This window comes from Epargyreus clarus, unplaced genomic scaffold (assembly GCF_041222505.1).
Source record: "Epargyreus clarus isolate Ecla_fem2 unplaced genomic scaffold, WU_Ecla_fem_2.2 ptg000017l, whole genome shotgun sequence".
NCBI classification, from domain to species: Eukaryota; Metazoa; Arthropoda; class Insecta; order Lepidoptera; family Hesperiidae; genus Epargyreus; species Epargyreus clarus.
In genome coordinates, this window is record NW_027332225.1 from 5,917,028 (window position 1) to 5,936,358 (window position 19,331).

The 19,331-nt window shown below is 38.0% G+C and overlaps 1 protein-coding gene across 7 annotated transcripts in view; it reads right to left on the reverse strand.

Moving 5' to 3' along the window:
* Window positions 1-19,331, reverse strand: part of Dhc64C (dynein heavy chain, cytoplasmic) — a 47,744-nt gene that overhangs the window by 10,142 nt on the left and 18,271 nt on the right. For 2 of the 7 annotated variants that reach the window (XM_073081912.1, XM_073081910.1), the window contains 35 exons: window positions 18,959-19,199; window positions 18,445-18,559; window positions 18,021-18,216; window positions 17,685-17,773; window positions 16,837-16,884; window positions 15,610-15,719; window positions 15,397-15,522; window positions 14,841-15,018; window positions 14,319-14,428; window positions 14,059-14,176; window positions 13,637-13,794; window positions 13,391-13,517; window positions 13,223-13,312; window positions 12,717-12,876; window positions 12,095-12,282; window positions 11,791-11,917; window positions 11,447-11,595; window positions 10,805-10,998; window positions 10,368-10,513; window positions 10,158-10,273; window positions 9,437-9,628; window positions 8,852-9,013; window positions 8,630-8,739; window positions 8,242-8,395; window positions 7,645-7,853; window positions 6,862-7,021; window positions 6,537-6,638; window positions 6,346-6,445; window positions 4,245-4,443; window positions 2,980-3,097; window positions 2,390-2,605; window positions 1,805-1,960; window positions 1,134-1,307; window positions 505-669; window positions 46-182 (listed from right to left, as the gene is read on the reverse strand). In XM_073081912.1, the coding sequence (XP_072938013.1) occupies window positions 46-182; window positions 505-669; window positions 1,134-1,307; window positions 1,805-1,960; window positions 2,390-2,605; window positions 2,980-3,097; window positions 4,245-4,443; window positions 6,346-6,445; window positions 6,537-6,638; window positions 6,862-7,021; window positions 7,645-7,853; window positions 8,242-8,395; window positions 8,630-8,739; window positions 8,852-9,013; window positions 9,437-9,628; window positions 10,158-10,273; window positions 10,368-10,513; window positions 10,805-10,998; window positions 11,447-11,595; window positions 11,791-11,917; window positions 12,095-12,282; window positions 12,717-12,876; window positions 13,223-13,312; window positions 13,391-13,517; window positions 13,637-13,794; window positions 14,059-14,176; window positions 14,319-14,428; window positions 14,841-15,018; window positions 15,397-15,522; window positions 15,610-15,719; window positions 16,837-16,884; window positions 17,685-17,773; window positions 18,021-18,216; window positions 18,445-18,559; window positions 18,959-19,199 (5,140 nt within the window). Of the gene's footprint in view, window positions 1-45; window positions 183-504; window positions 670-1,133; window positions 1,308-1,804; window positions 1,961-2,389; window positions 2,606-2,979; window positions 3,098-4,244; window positions 4,444-5,453; window positions 5,650-6,345; window positions 6,446-6,536; window positions 6,639-6,861; window positions 7,022-7,644; window positions 7,854-8,241; window positions 8,396-8,629; window positions 8,740-8,851; window positions 9,014-9,436; window positions 9,629-10,157; window positions 10,274-10,367; window positions 10,514-10,804; window positions 10,999-11,446; window positions 11,596-11,790; window positions 11,918-12,094; window positions 12,283-12,716; window positions 12,877-13,222; window positions 13,313-13,390; window positions 13,518-13,636; window positions 13,795-14,058; window positions 14,177-14,318; window positions 14,429-14,840; window positions 15,019-15,396; window positions 15,523-15,609; window positions 15,720-16,836; window positions 16,885-17,684; window positions 17,774-18,020; window positions 18,217-18,444; window positions 18,560-18,958; window positions 19,200-19,331 lie in introns of all 7 variants that reach the window. The other 5 variants (XM_073081915.1, XM_073081913.1, XM_073081917.1 and 2 more) reach the window with 3 other exon arrangements.

The window sequence follows — 19,331 nt, forward strand, 5'->3', positions numbered from 1 at the left end:
TTTAATATGTACGATGGAAGCATTGCTTTTCATTAATCTACGTACCTAGTGCTGAGGAATATGACGAAGGAAGGACTAAGATCGATGTCCTGGTCGCCGAGAGTGATCAGCACTCGACCGCCCGTGCGCCTCAACTCACGATTAAGCACCGGGTTTAAGATGGGATCGTAGTTTTCAACATCCTGAAATAATTTAAATATATTTGTATCTCAAACATGATTTATTAATATATAAATGTCATCATTACAAATTCAATAACAAAATTTTCGTTTTTAACGGAAAACCATGGTTAGTCTTAAAAATTAATACAGTTTTTGTAAGAAAATGGGAAAATGGAAGACTTGCATTTTATAGGAAAAAACTGTGTGAGCTTACTGCAACTGACCATGGGTAAAATTCGTAGTAACGTAGTAATTTTGTGAGTATTACTTTTTAAATGTAGATTATACCAAGCGGTGTCATATATGTTAATAATATAAGAAAATATGTAAAATGCATTCTCACCTGCACAAGCAAGGGGTTGCCGAATCGCAAGGCAGATTCCAAGTTCTTCCTGAATGAATCGTCCAAGAACGATGTCTTCGTGATCTTGCGCTCCTTGAACTCGCGCATTATGAACTCCGTCGCTTGTCCCGACGGATCTATGATGAGTGGGTATCTGTTGAAGCGCTGCAAAACAAAGATAGTGGATTAAATGATATTAGATGATGTAAGAAGGGAGCTGGAGCCTAGGCCGGCAAATTTTATAGAAAAATGTATTAAGGACGATCTTTCCTTCCGCCATCTATCAATAACTATTTTTTTTTTAAATATAGGAGTAGCAGACGAGCATGCAGTTTGCCTGATTGTAAGTGGCTACTGCCGTCCGTGGATGTCTGTAATCAATCCCAGATAGGATTAGATATTCCTATCTGAGCTCAGCCGACAAATGTGCCGCTACCCCTGACGACTATGCTAGAATACCTCGGAAAAGTATACCTCCATTGCCACAACCTTCAAACAAAAACACAGCAACGCAAAACACTACTGTTATTAGGTCGAAATAAGCGTGGTGCTGCTGCCGCTGGAGTCAAACCACATATCGGTCTACTAAACTCAGCCTGGAAGTTTTAAAACGAGATGACGTAACCAACCTTGAGCATGATAGCGTTCTCTACACACAGCTCGTCGGTGGGCAGCGCGTTGGCCTGCCAGCGCAGGCGCTCGTCGGGGTTGCTGAGGTACTCCGTGCGCGCGATGTCCGCGCGGAACTTGATGTTCGCCGCCGCCAAGTGCGCCGTCCACGTCGAGAAGAGGTTCTGGCGGTACTGCCGAACAAATGAAGGTTCATAAATATTGACTCAAACCTCAATTTATACATTTGTTCATTAAGAATTTAAAAAAGGTGAAAAAAGTACCACATTAACATATAAAGTTCGGATCATGGAGCTATGGAATGGCTATGGAGGATTAAAAATACTACACGTAAAGTGTGTTATGGAGTTTCTTTCGCAGCTTCTTCTCCATAACGAAACACAAACAAAAAACACACGCACACACAACAAAAAAAATGTTTTGATTTCAATAATATTTTGAATCACATTGATCTATTTAAAATCTAACTAATTACAACTTAATTTAATTACAAAATTATAAGCCTTAACATTTTTATGGACCAAAACGGTTTCAATAAACTAACATATTTAACAGATTTCTATGTATATATTTAATTCCCTTTATTTTTACTTCTTATAGAAGATTATGTATGATCACGATCACACCTATTTGGTTATTGTGTAAAGCAATATTTTATGTAAAATCTCACGTGTTGGTCAAAGTATCCTCCGTATGCGATGAAGGCGGCGGACAGCAGCACGTCGCCGACGATGGTGCTCATTTGCGACCGGAACGTCTCCGAGCTGGACTCCCATCGCTCACGCTCGATCACCAAACTCTTCAATAGCGCTATGGATCGGTCCACCTAAAACGCATGGCATACAATATTTTAAATGTTGTTACATTATGACCTTGTGATTTAAAATACTGTAATGTAATTTATTTATAGTACCGTAGCAATACTCGTTCTCTTTTCCTAAACATTTCTATTATATTCCTTAAGGTATAATGATAAACCAAGAATAAAAAATACGTAATGCTACTAAATGTAAGAACCATCTTACATGTATAAGAATCTAAAGAGACAATCTAGGATACATCAATTTCCTCCAGCAACATATTCACATACTAATAATAATATAGAGAGTAATACCTATGTTGCTAGAAGAAACTGATCCAATCTTTAATGTGATCAGCCAAACAGTAACTACAGCAAACACCTACAGTGAATCTCCATGAGATGATGAATGGTATGAATAACTTTACTTATTCTCAGAGGTAATTCTAACGTTACCTTGGCTTGCACATTCTCAAGGTCGGTCTTGATGGCCTGCGCCTGGCTGATGAGTTGCGCGTACTCCTCCTTGTAGGACGCGATGGACTTCTCGAGCTGAGCGATCAGCTCTCGCACCTCGTTCCCGGCGGTCACGTTCGTCTGAGCTTGGTCTTCCAGCGCTTTCAGCTCGTTACGGAGCGGTTCCACGCGTTTCAACATGTCCGCGTATTCGATCTGAATTTTTATTTTGATTAGATGGCAATGATCGTAAGTTATGTGAAGCAATATCGATCGTGGTTTATTGATGTGTGTCCATCAGGCACTCATTTCTCATGGGTTGCTCTCACATACAAAAGGTATTTAAAATATTATATACGGTTGTTATATGGTAATTTAATCTATCCTATAACAGTTGGAGGTCTTCAAGAGTTTCAAAGACCTCATAAAGTTTACTACCTGCCTAGTAGGCGGCTCTTTGCAACTCTTTTACTATTTCTTTATCACTTGTATAATAACAAAGGTTACTAGGTATACAGAAAAAGTATATATTATAGTTATCATTACATTTAATATTGTAATGAAATATAGAATAAACTCTGGTACATTACCTGTGCAATAGCCCATTTGACCATAGGACCACAGGCCATACTAGCCCTGTTAACCTTCTCGAAGTTGTAGTCCGGATTGCTGAGGTATCGCGTCTTCATTTTCTCACGCACATCGTCACTGACCACATACGAAATAGTGATTAATAATCGAACTTTAATCCTGAACATTCAAATTAAATAAATATTTCATTGTGCTAAGGAGAAACCAATATACCATACCATCATAACGGAAATATCACCACAGACCTCTTTGACCACGGTTTTCATGCACACATCACCACGTTTACCTTCCATATTGCCATGTATTTACGACGATATTCCAATCCAACGGACGTCACTCACCAACACATAGCAAAATAATAAATTATAAAAAAACACAATGTCTTTCAGAGTTTGTTCGCAACAGATCACGACTTTGATGATATGCAAATCGTGGGTGAAAGACATTGTAGATAGCAAACAAACAAAAACAAAACAAAAAATGGAATAGCCTGTTGACTCACTTTCTGTAGTGATTTTCAACCGCTGCTCTGAAGACAACTTTTGGACGGACATTATTTATTGGCAAATACATTCATGCAATTTGACGATTTACGCAACAAGTAATAATAAATATATACGTATTATACCTTTTGATTATTTTAACTAAAGGGTAGTGCACATAAGTGCTTATGAGATAAGGGTATTAAGAGAGTAAAATGTTAATTGAATTTGCTGAATTTTAGATCTACCCTTTATGACTTATATTGAATCTACGCTCTAAATTGAAATTTAATAGTGGGTTGAAAATACTTCTGCGTTGTCTACTCATCCATAAAAGTAAACCTGCTAAACATAACAAACAGGCAGGACGAAATCTGATATTTTATCATATATTAATGTCATAACAGTAAAATATTGTCTCATCAGATTTCATCATGCGCATAACAGATCGATGCAAGACATTCACCATGCAAAAGCACGCTTCAGCAAAAAGAAACCATACAATCACAATGCAAGACAACCGCAAAACAAACATTAGTAAACTGCACCCAATGTTTCAAAAGGATAAGTGATACCACCCATGAAAGTGATCGCTTCTCATCTATTGTATAATACAATTCTACAACTATTATCATTCCGTGCATGTACGAGTATTTATTTATTATGGTTGATCATACGAGTGATATCACTTTGTCAGCACCAACACCGTAAACCAAAAGGGGATCGTGGCGGGGAGGAGTCGAGGGAGGGCGGGGGATGGTTGAAGAAGCGGCGGTGCTCACGTGATGTCCTCGGTGGAGAAGTTGGAGACGATGCTGTTGATGAAATTCTCGCGCATGATGACGGCGCGGATGGCCTTCCAGTCCGTGGCGTTCTCGCCGAGCAGCAGGCAGATGGACTCCAGCGCCACCTTGACGATGGCCGGCGGGTTGCCCATGGAGCGCACCTCCACCAAGTGCTGCTTCTTTATAGATTTCACCGCTGCATGTATGCAGAGATGCAGTGTTCCGTCGCCGCCACCCACCCAGCGAGAGCGACAGAGTACAAAAAGAGAGAAACAAAAAAAGGCGTTTAGCTGACTGTGTCACATGCGGCTGGCGTTATTGTAACATGTATCGCGAGGGACGCGCGAGCGCGCCCGTTACCGACTGAAAGAGAAATTTTGTTAATGACCTTCTAATCACGACGATGCTTAGCGATGTTAGTCACATACGAACATTTTCGGGTTATTAGTGTGCCTTACGAAGATGCCGTTTAACATTACACATAGTGGTCGTAGCGTTAAGTAATTCACATTAATAACAACAGTCACATATGCGGGCAAGCTTAGCGTATTTACAATATTAATTTCCATAAACTAAGAGATATAAAACTTTTCATTCATAACAGTGAAGAAATAAAAAATCGCTAACATTAAAATACAGTATAAATGCTTAGTAAAATAAGAGGTTACAACAAGTCATATGTATTCGTATCACAATCATGTTCAATGCACTAAATACACTAAAATGTTTTTGCCAATAAATAGACTGAGAAGTATGATGGTATTACAAACGCTTGCTATCTACTACGGTTATGGTACATTCCGTAAGTAATTTAATACAGAATACAGAAATTAAATTAAACATCTAAATTTTATTCTCAGGAGGTATCGCATCGGTCTAGTACATCGGGTACTATCCAGATGTTATCAATTTTATAAAACTGTCACGGAAAGTAGACTCTGCGGGTCTACTCTGTACATTCGTCAACGAACTTTTGCATCCACCTGAAAGTAAATATGACATTCCAATTTATTGAAACAATGATCAAATTTAATTTTGTAGAAAACAGTTAATTGATTTTGAAGCCCGTCCAAAACAGACATCAGGAGATGCACCATATCCGAAACTTCAGAGAAACGGTATTCATGCGTACAGAGTAAACTTCACGCGACCATGAGAGACAGAACGATGCGCGACCTCCACGAGCGAAAGCAGGACGACACTAACGTGATATTCTCAGTCTCGAAGTTAACTATAGTGGATATGAAGTTGTCCTTCATGACGGCTGATCGGATGCCCTTCCACGTGTCGCTCTTCTCGCCGAGCAGCGTGCAGATGGACTCCAGCGCCATCTTCACCACGGACGGCGGGTTCGCCATCGACCGCACTTCCACCAGCTGTTGCTTCTTGATCGAACGCACCGCTGTTGTTTGCAATCACCTCCACGTTTAGTATGAAAATTGTTACGCGGCTTCGAACCCTCGAATTTCCAATACTCAGATTCTATACTTCTCGATGTCCTTTCGGTATTCATAGATCGGTGAAAACGTTTTTAATAGACAATGTAATTTTTTAGACTGTTGTTTACCTCTCAATACCTATGCAAGTTACACAATTTAACTGCGAAATATCAACACATGTTAGATACAAAAAATGTTTTAGTAAGGCAAATTCACTACACATTTATTTTGATTAGGCATCTTTGTAATAGTCAAACTACTTACTTGTTCAACTGCATAACAAAATCATGTATAAACAAATACATTTTCTGTTCTACTGAATTATTTGACTTCTTAAACATTTTTTCTAGCAGTTGAACAAGTTTTACTATGTTGGGAAGTCGTCGCAGTGACCTTTCGTACTGAAATGACCAACAGCTAATCAACTATATGATTTTGAGTATATAGTCCGTTTTTAATATTCAATCTATCGAATATTTTGTCTGTCAAAAATTGACAAATTCTTCATACTACACATGTCACATGTCACTTTTCAATCTTTGGTAGGCTAAAATTGGTTAGATTAATTATTAATAACGGCCATATATGGATTACATTTGCAGGTAAAAGACATATGGTAGGAGTTTTATGTGTGATGCAAGTAAAGTGTAAAGTCGAACCGTTTTGCGCCTCGATGACAGCGGGCTCCACCTGAGCGAGGTCGGCCATTACGTCTCTTCGTTTGGCTTCAATTTCCTTAGTTTGCTTTTCGAGAGCGACCTGTTTTTATGCACAAAAAATTTAGAAATTAAACGATTACCATACCAAGTCAGTACCTGTTACTACTGGGAAGTTATCTACAGTATCATACCTGAATTTCTTGACTTTCAACCTTCTTCTTTTCGGCTTCCTGTTGATCTTTCACCATTTGTCGCAGTTTAGCGTTAGCGGCTTCGTTCTTATGTTGTAGTTCCTGTAAAATTATTGTGGTAGCAACCGTTAAGTTCTATTTGATTTTATAAATCATTTTAAACGTCAAAAAATATTTTTCCTAATCTGGTTCTATCTCTCTTTCTTATACAAATATATAAACGAGAATTGTTGTTACGAGGTTGTTTTTAACCTCAATAAATATCCTTAACTGCTTAAAAATACATTAGTAGTTTTTTTTCTAAATTTAAAACGCGTTTAATTACCTGTGATTTGACAGCGAGACTTTTCTGCATTTCCTCAACTTGTTCGACGGTTTCCGCGATCTTCCCGAGACCGACGTTCAAGTGGAGCTGTTGCTCTTCAAGGTCAGCGCGCTTCTCGGCGTACAACTTCACCATTTGTTGGATGAAGTCCAGGTAGTGTCTAGATAAAGTTTACAGAATTATCGTTTAAATCTTGTAAAAAATTATAAGTTTGGCGTTATTTTTTTACTTAGTGTTTTGGATACGTCTAGTGTTAATAAAAAAGTATTGAATCTCGTCCTGGTAAGTTACCTATTTTCCTCATTTTTCCTTACAAAAAGTGGCAAATACGATTTTCAGGTTTTAGTAGGCCTGGATATTGATGTATTTTTTACGTACCAGAGATATTACTGTATTACTCTATAATTAAGTTTTTATGAATGTGACAGGCGTGTCGTCAAATTTTGATAGACAACGCTGTAGATTTTTTTGTTTATGTAAAATATCGTATTTTGATAAAACAACATATCCGACTCATATTATATATATTGTCGATTCCGCGCCAAATTGCTAGTCCGCTCCTAATATATAAACGAGTCGCGTCGCAATAGCAAATTGTAGATATTAGCGGGACAAAGACACCGCGGCATCCCTCCGACACCCGGCCGCAGCCCGCTCTCGCCCACGGGTACATAGCTGCGTTAATGTGTTCTTACGTTACGGAGTATATGCTAACTAAACCTGCGCGCAACAAATTCGGAGCGGGCTAGAAGTTTGGCGCGGACTATACCAAAGCGGACGTACCGGGGCGTGATGGCCATGGTGCGGTTGGCGCGCTTGGCGAGGCGCGCGTTGGCGCGGTGCAGCGTCTGGTGCACGTACACGCACGCGTTGACGACCGCCTCGCGGTGCGCCGGCCGCGCGCCCAGCTCGCCGCACGCCGCCGGGAACTGCTCCGGCGGCACGTACTCCGCGCTCTCCAGGTCCATGCGCGTCGTGAACTCCTTGCCCACCTGGGACAACCACCTCGGTTATATTGTGTTTCATCACAAGAAAAAAAAGACATCGAAGTCGTGGATTGAAAACGGTAAAAACATACACGACATAAGATTATCAATATTAAAAACCAATCACTTAGTTGAGATCCATGTTTAGTTAACTATGCATGTTTATCCATATAAACCTTTTTCTTATATATTTTATTAAAAACTGCTAGAAACTAGCTACTCGGTAATTGCAGGAAACTACTAAAAAAACTAGAAATATAAAAATGATAAGTAAATATTTTTTCTGACCAACTTAAACATATTTTAATATTCTTTTTTGTAGTTTTCACATAGCAAGACGCGAAAGTTAAATTGTTGTTACGTAATATTAATTCTTACATGGAGTAGTAATTACCTGGAACAGTGCGCCGTCGCTCCAATCTCCGAACCAGTTGAGCACGCATCTGTTGAACAGAGCGGGCGAGGTGGCCGCGCGGTCCTTCAGGCCCTCCGACGATGGGTTCATCGTGAACACCACGTGCAGGTTACGCATTACTTGTCCCGTGAACCTGTGTATTACAGTACAAATAAAGGAGGGATTGCAATTTTGCCGCTAAGAGTACCGCCATGCTGAATATTAGTGGTGATTAACTTACGGTAATGTTGATAAAATCCTAAGTTTAACATATAAAGGATGCAGGCTCTACTCACAAATTTTCATTTGTTTGGTATTTTGGCTTCTTAATATATCAAAACTGAAACTCCTAAGCAAACAAAATACTTATGCTTTATACTGTACTTACCATTTGTACAACTCGTCATTTGAATCGAGCATAAGTCCTTCTCGTTGAGCACCTTCTTTGCATTGAGTCATCAGTGCGGCGAATTCATCCCCTTCGAACAATCCGGGAACCTACACAATTAAAAAGAAAAGATCATTTTACGTATAAGGGCATTACACAATTAATTTTGTATACGAAATATATACCGTTACTATTTAGAAAAAAAAAGGAATAATTAGTTACCTCTCCATTAGCGAGCAGCGTGTTCATCCGCTCGAGGAAGCCGCTGTCGAGTACGTTCGACTCGTCGAGAATAAAGGCAACTTTCTCGTCGCGGCAACCTGCACGTCTCAGGACCGATCGTAAGTCTTCATCAAAGTCCGCACCTGTATATTTGTTGTGTACCTATGGAGAAAATTTGTGTTCTTTATTTATATCATTTTTAATTGAAAATGTACCATAATGAGCTATAATGATAAACTGTAATAAATGATAAACTGTATGTTTAATTGATGTTGAGCGGTTACTGCTACCTATGAATATTTGCTAACAACCAGATGAACAGAAATTCTATCTGATGTAGATCTTAGATGCGTTTATTATTTCGAGGAAAATTTAGAATGGTCTATATTAGTCATATAAGGTAGATATGTTATAAATCTGAAAAAATGGCTAGCCCACTGCTATAAGAAAAATTCTAGCATCATTAAACAACTATCAATGTATCAAAAAGTGTCAAAGCAAAACTCTCTTTGATTTGGGATATGCTGAACTATCATTATTAAACAATTCTCAATATATCAAACAAAGTTTCACAACAAATCTCACTTTGATCTGGAAGATGCTGAGTCCGTTCATCCAGGCGACGAAGCGGCTGAGCGTGGTCTTGCCGGCACCGGACACGCCGATGAGCAACAAGTGACCCTGAGGCTGGCGGAAGATACGGTCGATGCGCAACACGTGCTCCAACACCTCGTCGAATAGTACTAGAGGCACGTCCAGCTCCTCCTCGTAGAACACCTAGGGAGACGGCGACATATTGAACATGTTTAATGGGTTACGTGTAAGTTAAGAAAAAGAAACTGTACGGAAATATAAAGTGAAGTAGGGTTTTTATTAGGTGCTCGTAGAACACCTGAGGAAACCCAGCATTATATGTTAAATGTGTTAAAGTACGTACGGTCCTCAAGCAATGCGCATTGGAGCAGCCTACTGAAGTATGGTTAAACCAGGAGCAGTTATATGGATATATAGAAAAACTGCTAGTCCGCTCTGAATATAGAAATAAATCGCATCGTCATAGCAAATTGTATGACTACACCTGCTCGCAACAACTTCAGATCGGACTAGCTCTTTGGCGCGGATTACACCTATGCCTATGCAATAAAATTTAAAAGGATTGCCTACATTATTTTTAATAGTAAATATAAAAAAGTGTGTATATATGGATTTAATTAGCATGACTTGGGATAATGTGTAGTAGTAATTAGTAAAAGACAATTTCAATTTATAACAAACAAAATTAATATATAAGGCACGAATAACTTACCTTCAGTCTAGCCTTTACGTATTCGCGCAGCTGATCTCTTTGTACCGGAACATAGTCTTTGCTTAGCCAGTTACTATATAATATGGGCCGTGCCAGTGCTTGCTCCCTATTGATACCTACAAAAATAATAGAAATAAGATTTTTTTGGCCCAATAATAAATACACCTATGGCTAACCAGATTATTAAATGTATGTATTCTTTTTTCTAACCTGGGAAGAATCTCATAGCAACATTATCGATGTTTTCGTCGGTCCATTGCCTCTCTGTGTCCTCAACTAAACGGTCTTGGAATAACCGAAGAGCTTCGTGCGCCCATAATCTCACAAGACCTTCCACGCTTAAATTATCTAGAGGCCTGTTGAAATAAAACGAATAATAATAAGTGTTACATAGTTGAGGCTGTCAATTTCCTGCACCCCCATGCTGTAAAAAACCTGCACTCTGTTTTTAATATTATTGTGTTCTTATATTGTCCAATAAAAAAGAAGAGGAATTATGAATACGTTAAGTAATAATTCACAATCTAAGTTGTTAAGAATTTTGAAGACACTACACTACCGACGTCAAAAAAGGGAGGTAATAATGCGTTTGCTTCTAAATTTACTCACAACCATATCCTAAAAATGAAGTTAAGAATCATAATTACCGTATAGCCTCACAGATGCCGCGCACCCATCTGGTCATCTCCCTGGGCGAGTACACGTAGTGCGGCTGCATGTCCTGCGTGAAGCGCTCCTGCGAGGCGAGGTACAGCTTCACCATCGCCTGCGTCAGCGGCTCCGCGTAGCCGCGCAGCGCCGGCTGCATGCGGAGCATCGCGCGCGTGAACGTGCCGTAGATCTGGGGATGTTGACGATGGTAACTTTTGTCTCCATTAGGGCGAAAGATCATAGAAATATTATACACGGCGTTGTTAACTTTTTTCTTAGGTGAATGGTTCAAATTAATATTATATACAAGTTTAACATTGTAATAATATACAGAGGGCGGAATTGCAAATTGCAAATGCGCGCGTCTAATCAAAGGTAAGTAATAGACAGAATAGTTTAAGTGTATGTCAAAGGCAATCTGAAATGCTCCCCATCTCTGAAAAGGAACTACATAAATAGCATTTCTTCATAATTGATTTTTATAAACTCTTTAAACGTTAACTAGCTTCTATGGTTTACAAAGGTGGACTTTATATACCTATAACCATATTTATTATGTCTGAAAGAATAAAAAAAACAACAAAAGTAAGTAAATTATATTTAACAGGTCTGAATATTTTCGAATGGCTACACTTTACCTGTTCCAGAGACATTTCTCCAGGGTAGTCCACATATATAACGGGCACATGACGTAATAGACGATGAGATAGCGGTTTACGGCCGGGGTCGGTGGGCGGATTGCAAGCTCCGACAAATTGGATGCGCTCCAGGTGAACCCAAGAGTGATCTACGAACAAAAACATTGTATTATCTCATCGGAATTAAGAAATTATCCAAGTTATCAATGTTGAAAGTAGAGGATCTCTGATTTTTATTTTTAAGATTCTGTTTTATTGTTGATTATAAAATTGAGACAATATACATGTGAGATAGACATAATAGACATGAAAATAAAGTTTCTTAAATTATATGAGATTCTTACCACTGGCACGGTAAAATCCTTTGTGTTCAAGAAGTTGTCGTAGGAAGGAAATGACTCGCTGAGTTCCGTACTGATCCATATCCGGCAAGTTGATTTCGTCGCAGAATAGTACCAACCATTTGCCAAGCTAGAAATAATAATAAGTAAAAATCACAGTGAACATATTTTTGTGCCAAACAATATTTTTTTAAAATAGAGCACATAGCTATAGAGGTAGTCCTTAAACATTCAAAGCTCATACGAAAATCCTTTATTTATAATAAATACATAATATTGTATAAGTGCACAATTTAAATGCACGTACCTGTACAGGTGCAAGTACGACGCCGTTGGGAGTCTTCCTATACTCGCAGTAGTGGTCGAAGGTCTTCAACAACAGCTCGGGCGTGGTCGCAGACGAGAAGTTGAGGCCGACCACCTCCATGTCGGGTAGTGCTCGCAACGCGGAGAATAACGTCATGGTCTTGCCAGAACCGGGCGGGCCGCAGAGTACTGATAACGGCAGAAAATTCATATTGAGTTTATTGCTTCTATTATGTGATTCTGTACTATTGTTAAAATAGTTAACGGATAATTATATGACGATAATGAATCACTGCTGCTGCAACACCGCTTAACTCTTCTGAATTGTAGACTCGAAAATAAGGACTGCCCTAAAGTTGTTCAACCTACAATAGGAGTAGAACAAGAAGAAGACAACAAAACAAAGACAATTTTTAAAAATAAAAGTTTGGACAACCCTTGAAAAAAAATTGAACGAAAGAGCGTTGATATTCGTTTATACTTCGTTAGTATGAATCTGTCATGAACACGTATATGAAGTATAGTGCTAATCCCTTTCATTCTAATAGGAACGCTTTAGTATAACAAAATACTTCTGTCGACTAGAGAAATATAAAATTATAAAGTAAACATTAATTACTTACCGAGCGGCTTATGTTCCGCCAGCCAGGTATAGAGCAGCGCCTCGTGTCGCACGGTGTCGAGCGTGGGCACCACCACGTCGGGCGCCGCCACCTTGTGCGTCTCCACCTCGATCTGCGGCACTTTCGCCGACCACGGCACCCACGAGCCCGTTATCGACACCTGCGAAAGTACGTACATTTAATTTTGTTATTTATAATTCGGAATCCTCTTACGTCACAATTTATTTCAGACAAAGCTTAAATATGAATGTTTAGTAAGCGTGCGGCTTCCTTTCATTTAAAAACCTAAACAAGTACAACTACCTTTTCATTTAAAAAAATCAAATAACATTAACCAATTTCTAGTGGTTTTGAAGTATACTAATTACTGGTAATGTTTAATTATATTTCTATGTAAAAACCGACGTAAAAAACACTCGTAACAATTAATACTAAACTTATTTCAAACTCTTACTCGAACTTGACTTTACTCAATATCTCAAATGCTTGTTTTTATATGAACCTACCTCAAAGTCAATAATATGTTGATTGGGTCCACTGTGTGGCAATTGCATTGTACTGGCAGATCTTATGAAATCACCCAATTCGTTACGGTCCTAAAAACAAAACGTTAAATTAGTAACAACAAATTTATCATCTGCGAACTTATTAAGTCCGAAAAGAACATAATATACCTTCAGTTTAGCGTCACCAGCGAACGACCAAAGAAGTGAATAAACAAGCCACTTTGGAACGTATGCTTCCAACTGCTCACTGGTTACAGGGAAGTCGGGATGCTGACGATTGTATCCTAATATGTTCCTGAAAATGAAATTGCATTTATATAATTGAGCATTATTGTAACTTTACCGATTATTATGTTATTGTAATTTTACTGATTATTAATTTAATCGTATTTCGGACAAACAACCGTAGCCTACCTGACACCGCGGTTGAGCATGGAGTGCAGAGAGGACAGCGCACGGTGGCGAGTGAAATCCATGATGTGATCGAGAGATACGGCTCGTTCGAGGCATTTCACCACTAAGCCATCGCCGTAGAACAGTGGTTGGAGGATCGCTGCCACGTCGCGCTGAGTCTAAAGATTAATAAAATATGAAATGAAAATTCTACATAATGAATCAGTTGCATTATTTGATACGATACTTATGGATATATACAGTTTATATAATCATATAGGGGGATAAATATATTATATAAATATAACCGTATATCAATATACGATTATATTCCAGTAGTAATCTTAAACTCAATGATAAATCTTTGTCTATGATAGAAATGTAGCTATTTAACAAGTTACTCCAATATTCATATAAGATGTTTTTTTTTATTATGAAGTTACCTGTAGTGCTGGCGAGAGGATATTTTCAGTGGCATTTTGATCACCGCCCGCGGTGGGAGCTGCCATTACAATACTGAATGAATCTTCTTCTCCATCCTCTAGCGGAATGTTTCTCAACCTGAAACCGTTAATAATAAGGTAAGCAAAAATACCAGCACTCAAAAATATACAATATATTTTTAGTGTTCTTTTTAGTACAATTACACACTTAAAGTCAATTAGCATTAGGTAATCAATAAATGGTTAGATTCAAAAGTTACCTGAGCAAATAGTTCTCGAATATCATTTCAGTTGTCAGGACATCCTGTGAGAACCACACCATACCACAACGTGACACGGTAGCCAGTGTCGCGTACTTCAAATCTTGTACCTAAAAATAATTGTCATAAGTATATGGGGAATGAAACTGAATTTAATTTAAGCATTAAATAAGTACTTTTTAAACGCCAGACACTGATCGCAATACTAGTTTGCTCGCTAACGTCCCACTACGTCCGCTTGGGCCGACGGTCGTACACATACTGACTCACAGCTGGCACTTTCTTTAAGACACTAGTGACGTATGCGTTCGAAAAATATCTACCCACATTAGCAAATACCACGTTTCCGTTAATAAAGGACGTAAAAAAACATGTCAACAAACAGTGACCTCTAGAACCAATATGTAAATAATAATTTAGATATCGGTTGAATCTATATTTGCAATGAAACATCAATTCAGCTTTCTTCAAACTGAACGCCTAAATAAGAGTAAACAGTTAAAAATAAATAGATCACATTACCTCAAACATAACTCGCACATTGGGTGGTAGCGAGAGCCGCTCACCGTTGGGAAGCGTGAGCAGCTTGTTGTCGTCCAGCACCGAGTTCAGGTTCTCCACCCACTCAGGGTCCACATCGCCGTCGAATATGATCCACTGGCGCTTGTTGATCTCGCCGCGGACGTTGTCGATTATTTTCCTACGATGTGATATTGAATAATGTTTTATTATTTGACTTTTGAAATTGAAGAGCCTTTTTGGGAGAGAAGGACGGGGTCATCTCCATAGTGGAAAGTGTACATGTATTCACACTTCACTTGATACCTAATTATAGATTTACTTATAAGGAATATATCAACTTATTAATGTGTAATTTTTTGATTTAAATTTTCTTTTTTTAATATTTTTTTTTGTTTCGCCAAATCATGTATATGACATCATAAGACTGGAACCTATTTATTCCTATTGGAAAGACAAGACTTAGATCGATAGTCATCGACTATGAAAATCACTTCAATTAGAGCTATTTATAAAACAAGACATAAATGTTCAGGAATAATCGTAAAAGTAACATTACCTGAGAATGTGTGTGAACAGACCATCAGTCCATTCGCGAGTGTTAGGGTCGAGCACACCGTAAAGTGTTTCCTTGGACATCGCCTTCGGGTCAATCACATGCGCCACGCCTTCCACACCTTCAAATCTATCACAAAGAAATTATGGTTTAATTTCAAACTTCGAGTACAAGTTACAACTCATATAAAAATATTCTTAAATAAAACATAAATACCTCTCCAATGCCTTCAGTAGTACGCGCCATGCGGTGGATTTACCACTGCCGGATGGCCCGACCATCATTAATCCGTGATTCAACTTGCATATTTGGTATAATTGCAGGACCTATACCACATACAAATAATGTTAAACATGTTTAAAAATATATAATTCGAACAAGCCCAGTTATGCACAGGTGCTGGAGATTCTCTGATACTACGTACTTAATGAGGAGTAGAAGTTAGCATACACATTGATGGCAAGGCCAAGAGAGCATTGAATTAGTTTTAGATTTATTAAGGGTCTTCTGAAAGGGTCGAATACTAAAACAAAACTACGGTGCAACAACTGAACAAGCGTAAGATAAAATTGCCAAAAGGTCGCAGATTTTTTGAAACATAAAAATGATTGAAAATTGAGTGCAATGAGCGAACTCGTGCATGATAGGATGACTGAATCACACTGCGAAGAAAAATCATCGCCAATAATGTAGTTATATCTTTCCTTTCCTATTTGCCAATTGGAACAAAAAAAGTACAAAATACCCAACTCTAAGGTGACACATAACAAAGGTTAGCACAAACACAAATAAATAATTTTGAAGGGTTACTAGAATCCGACCAAATATACAATTTCACCAAATTAGATATTTTAGCCGGACACTAGAGCTCAGGCTCTTATTACATTATCATATTTTCATGATCATTAATATTCTCTCCTTGTCGTAATTAGCTACTTGTGGTGAAGAGAAGACATTTGGGTAAGATCTTCTATTTTTTGAGCAAGTAAAGAATTAGCTTCAAACTTGCTAGAAAAAATCAGGGTGGAATTAATAAAATACATCTTTAACGATCGATGCAAGATTGATTTGTTCCATTACATTCTTTATAAAATAATACCTTTCACATCTACATAGAATAAGATTTTCTCATATAATAAATAAGCACTCATTTGGCCCGCTTTTCTTGCCACGTGTATTTACGCCTGCACGCGCCTCTATTAGTACGCTCGCCACTCGTTACATGTATACGCGTACGTACATAGGTCGCGAAAAGATTAGAATCAATTCAAGTGTGAAGTGTGCGTGTGGGCGTAAATACTCACTATAGCAAAACCGCCCTACCATAGTCAGTATCATACATACGCTTAGAGAAACAAATAAACAGACATAAATAGACAAGAGCACACAAATACGATAGTGTAACACGAGCGCGCCACAGAGCCCGCCACCGCCGCGACTGACCTTCTCGATCCACGTGCTGTGCTGCGCGCGCGACGACGCGCTGCGCCTCTACGTGCCGTTAGCGGGTTAGCATGAAAACGCATACGCATTCACACTCACGGACTACCGTATGTCGTATCGATATGTGTATATATATTATAATGTGCCGTGGCACTGTGTTTATTTTGTATTGAACGCCAAAATATTCTTCATTTTTAGTGTTTAAGTTTATTAAGTGTTAAAATTCAGTTTCAATTGAATAACACTCAAGTTACACATTGTATAAATCATTCGTTTTTTTGTCATAGTCTTTATAGACGTGACATTTTTATCTTTTGCAAAATATACATGTACTACGACACTTGAAGTTTTATATAAATAGTTTATTTTATAATTAATATAATGAAAAAATAAATTTTCATATAAATGCTTTAATTATAAACACAGTCTCAGGCATAATAAAATAAATTTAATGAGTAAGCATAAAATGTTATTCTTAAGTTATCATATAAATTAATTGTTAATGAGTTATCGATGCCTTATTCAATATCATATATTATTATGTTGTATATTAACGGCCTTCACCAGTAAGGTTAAAATGTTTTAATATGATTATGACTTTTTCCGTTAAATAATATTCGATGTTCATGAGTAAATTACATAAACATAGTGCATAACATAAGAAACTCATATACCAAAATTATTGGTGCACAGACGAGTCACTGATGATGTTATGTTGTTAATTCCGATGTCAAAAACCACTCTAGCTGCAAAACAAATCCTTATCCGAAAAAGGATTCTGTTAATATATCTAGCCACCTTAAAAATTGAATGTCCCAGTTTTTGTTAAAACAATATTTTCAACATACCTTTTCCATCCAAGTTGTGCCCTGTTCGTCGCCCTCTCCACAAACCAAGAACTCCTCAGCACACACTGCCCGGATTTCATTCTTGAGACCTGTAAATTATAAATATATAGATAACTTCCGAATTATGTTACTGAACGTAAACACTGCTTACTTTTAATTGTTTCAAACGAAAATATGTCAGTAACAGTCTTTTCTCATAATTTTTAATTATAGTTTATTTTTAATCATATATGTAAGATAAGAGTTTCCACATCAAAAACGGATCAAAGTGTCTCAGGTATAATTGGTCATTCTTAAGGTTGGTCACTGCAAAATAAAGAAAAATAACGGCCTTACCAGTCATCTCAGCTCTGGTATAGCCAACATTGGGGAACACGTCGTTCAACAGCGAGAACAGCAGCGGTATGTCCTCGGCGACCAGCTTGGGCACCATGGTCTCGCAGACCGACTGTATCAGGATGTCCTGTTCGGGCAGCGACTCCGCTATGGACGCTTCGTCGGGCACTTCTGTACCGCGCTCTATTAAATTCTCCTACAAAAAAATGTATGGGGTTTTTAGGTAAATTACTTCAGAGGATTACACAAACTGAATATCATACATAAATACTTGGTACATAAAAGTATGCTTATCAACTCCGATATTTCGTAATAAAGATTGACAGGGTTATACCAACTCATTCAATTAGATTGAATTTTAAGGTAAACAGTTATACTAAGTTTTGAGTAAATTGTGTTACACATGGTTGAAGTTAACAGTTACCTTAATTTTCTGAATGCGGTCACGCTTCACGTTACCAGCGGATACGAGCACAGATTTCAGTGCACGCAGACCGAAGTCATAATGGGATTGATTCGACAGTTGCTCGTCACATAGTCTGGAAATAAATAACTAGATTAAACTTTTGTTCTACATCTAATATATAAAATTCTCGTGTTTTCGTTGCCATACTCCTCCGAAATTTTTTGTGCTTATCCGGATCTATGAGAATCGGCCAACATCTATTTTTCATCCCCCTAAGTGATAAGGGTTGTTCACCCTTTTATTTATATGGCAACACAACGTTTGCTGGGTCAGCTAGTTGTGATATAATCTTTAAATTTATTAGTAAATGAGCGTTTAGAGCTTAAGTATTAAGGAAGAATGGTTAGAAAAACCATGTTATCAACTTTTTATTTTTTCGTTTAACAACATCAATTTGTAAATGTGTCAAAAATTAAGTTGAATTGAAGTAAGACTATTTTAAAAGTATAAATAACTTCAGAAAAAAACTTACTTGAAGAACGGCACGATCTTACAGGCCAGTTTTTCAGCGGTTCTAAACCCTTGGCTGAACAGCATCACCTCGGCGATGAGCTGCCTATCAGGCGTGGTCATGGCCAAGCTTCTGAATAGTTTCTTCAAGTTGTCGGGCAGGTTGGACCGCCCGGCGTATCCCGGGTTCATTGTGATGAAGATAGCCATGTCTTGGCTGACGCGGACTTGCTTGCCTACCAACTCGACGGTAATGGATTTGGCTGTAAGAAATAATAAAATAAATATTAAATATAATTTAAAAAGTTAAAAAAATTAATTAGTAGGTGCAGAAATAAGACAGCTACTGTGTAATAGTAGACATTTTGAAATAATAAAATCTTGCTACACTACAT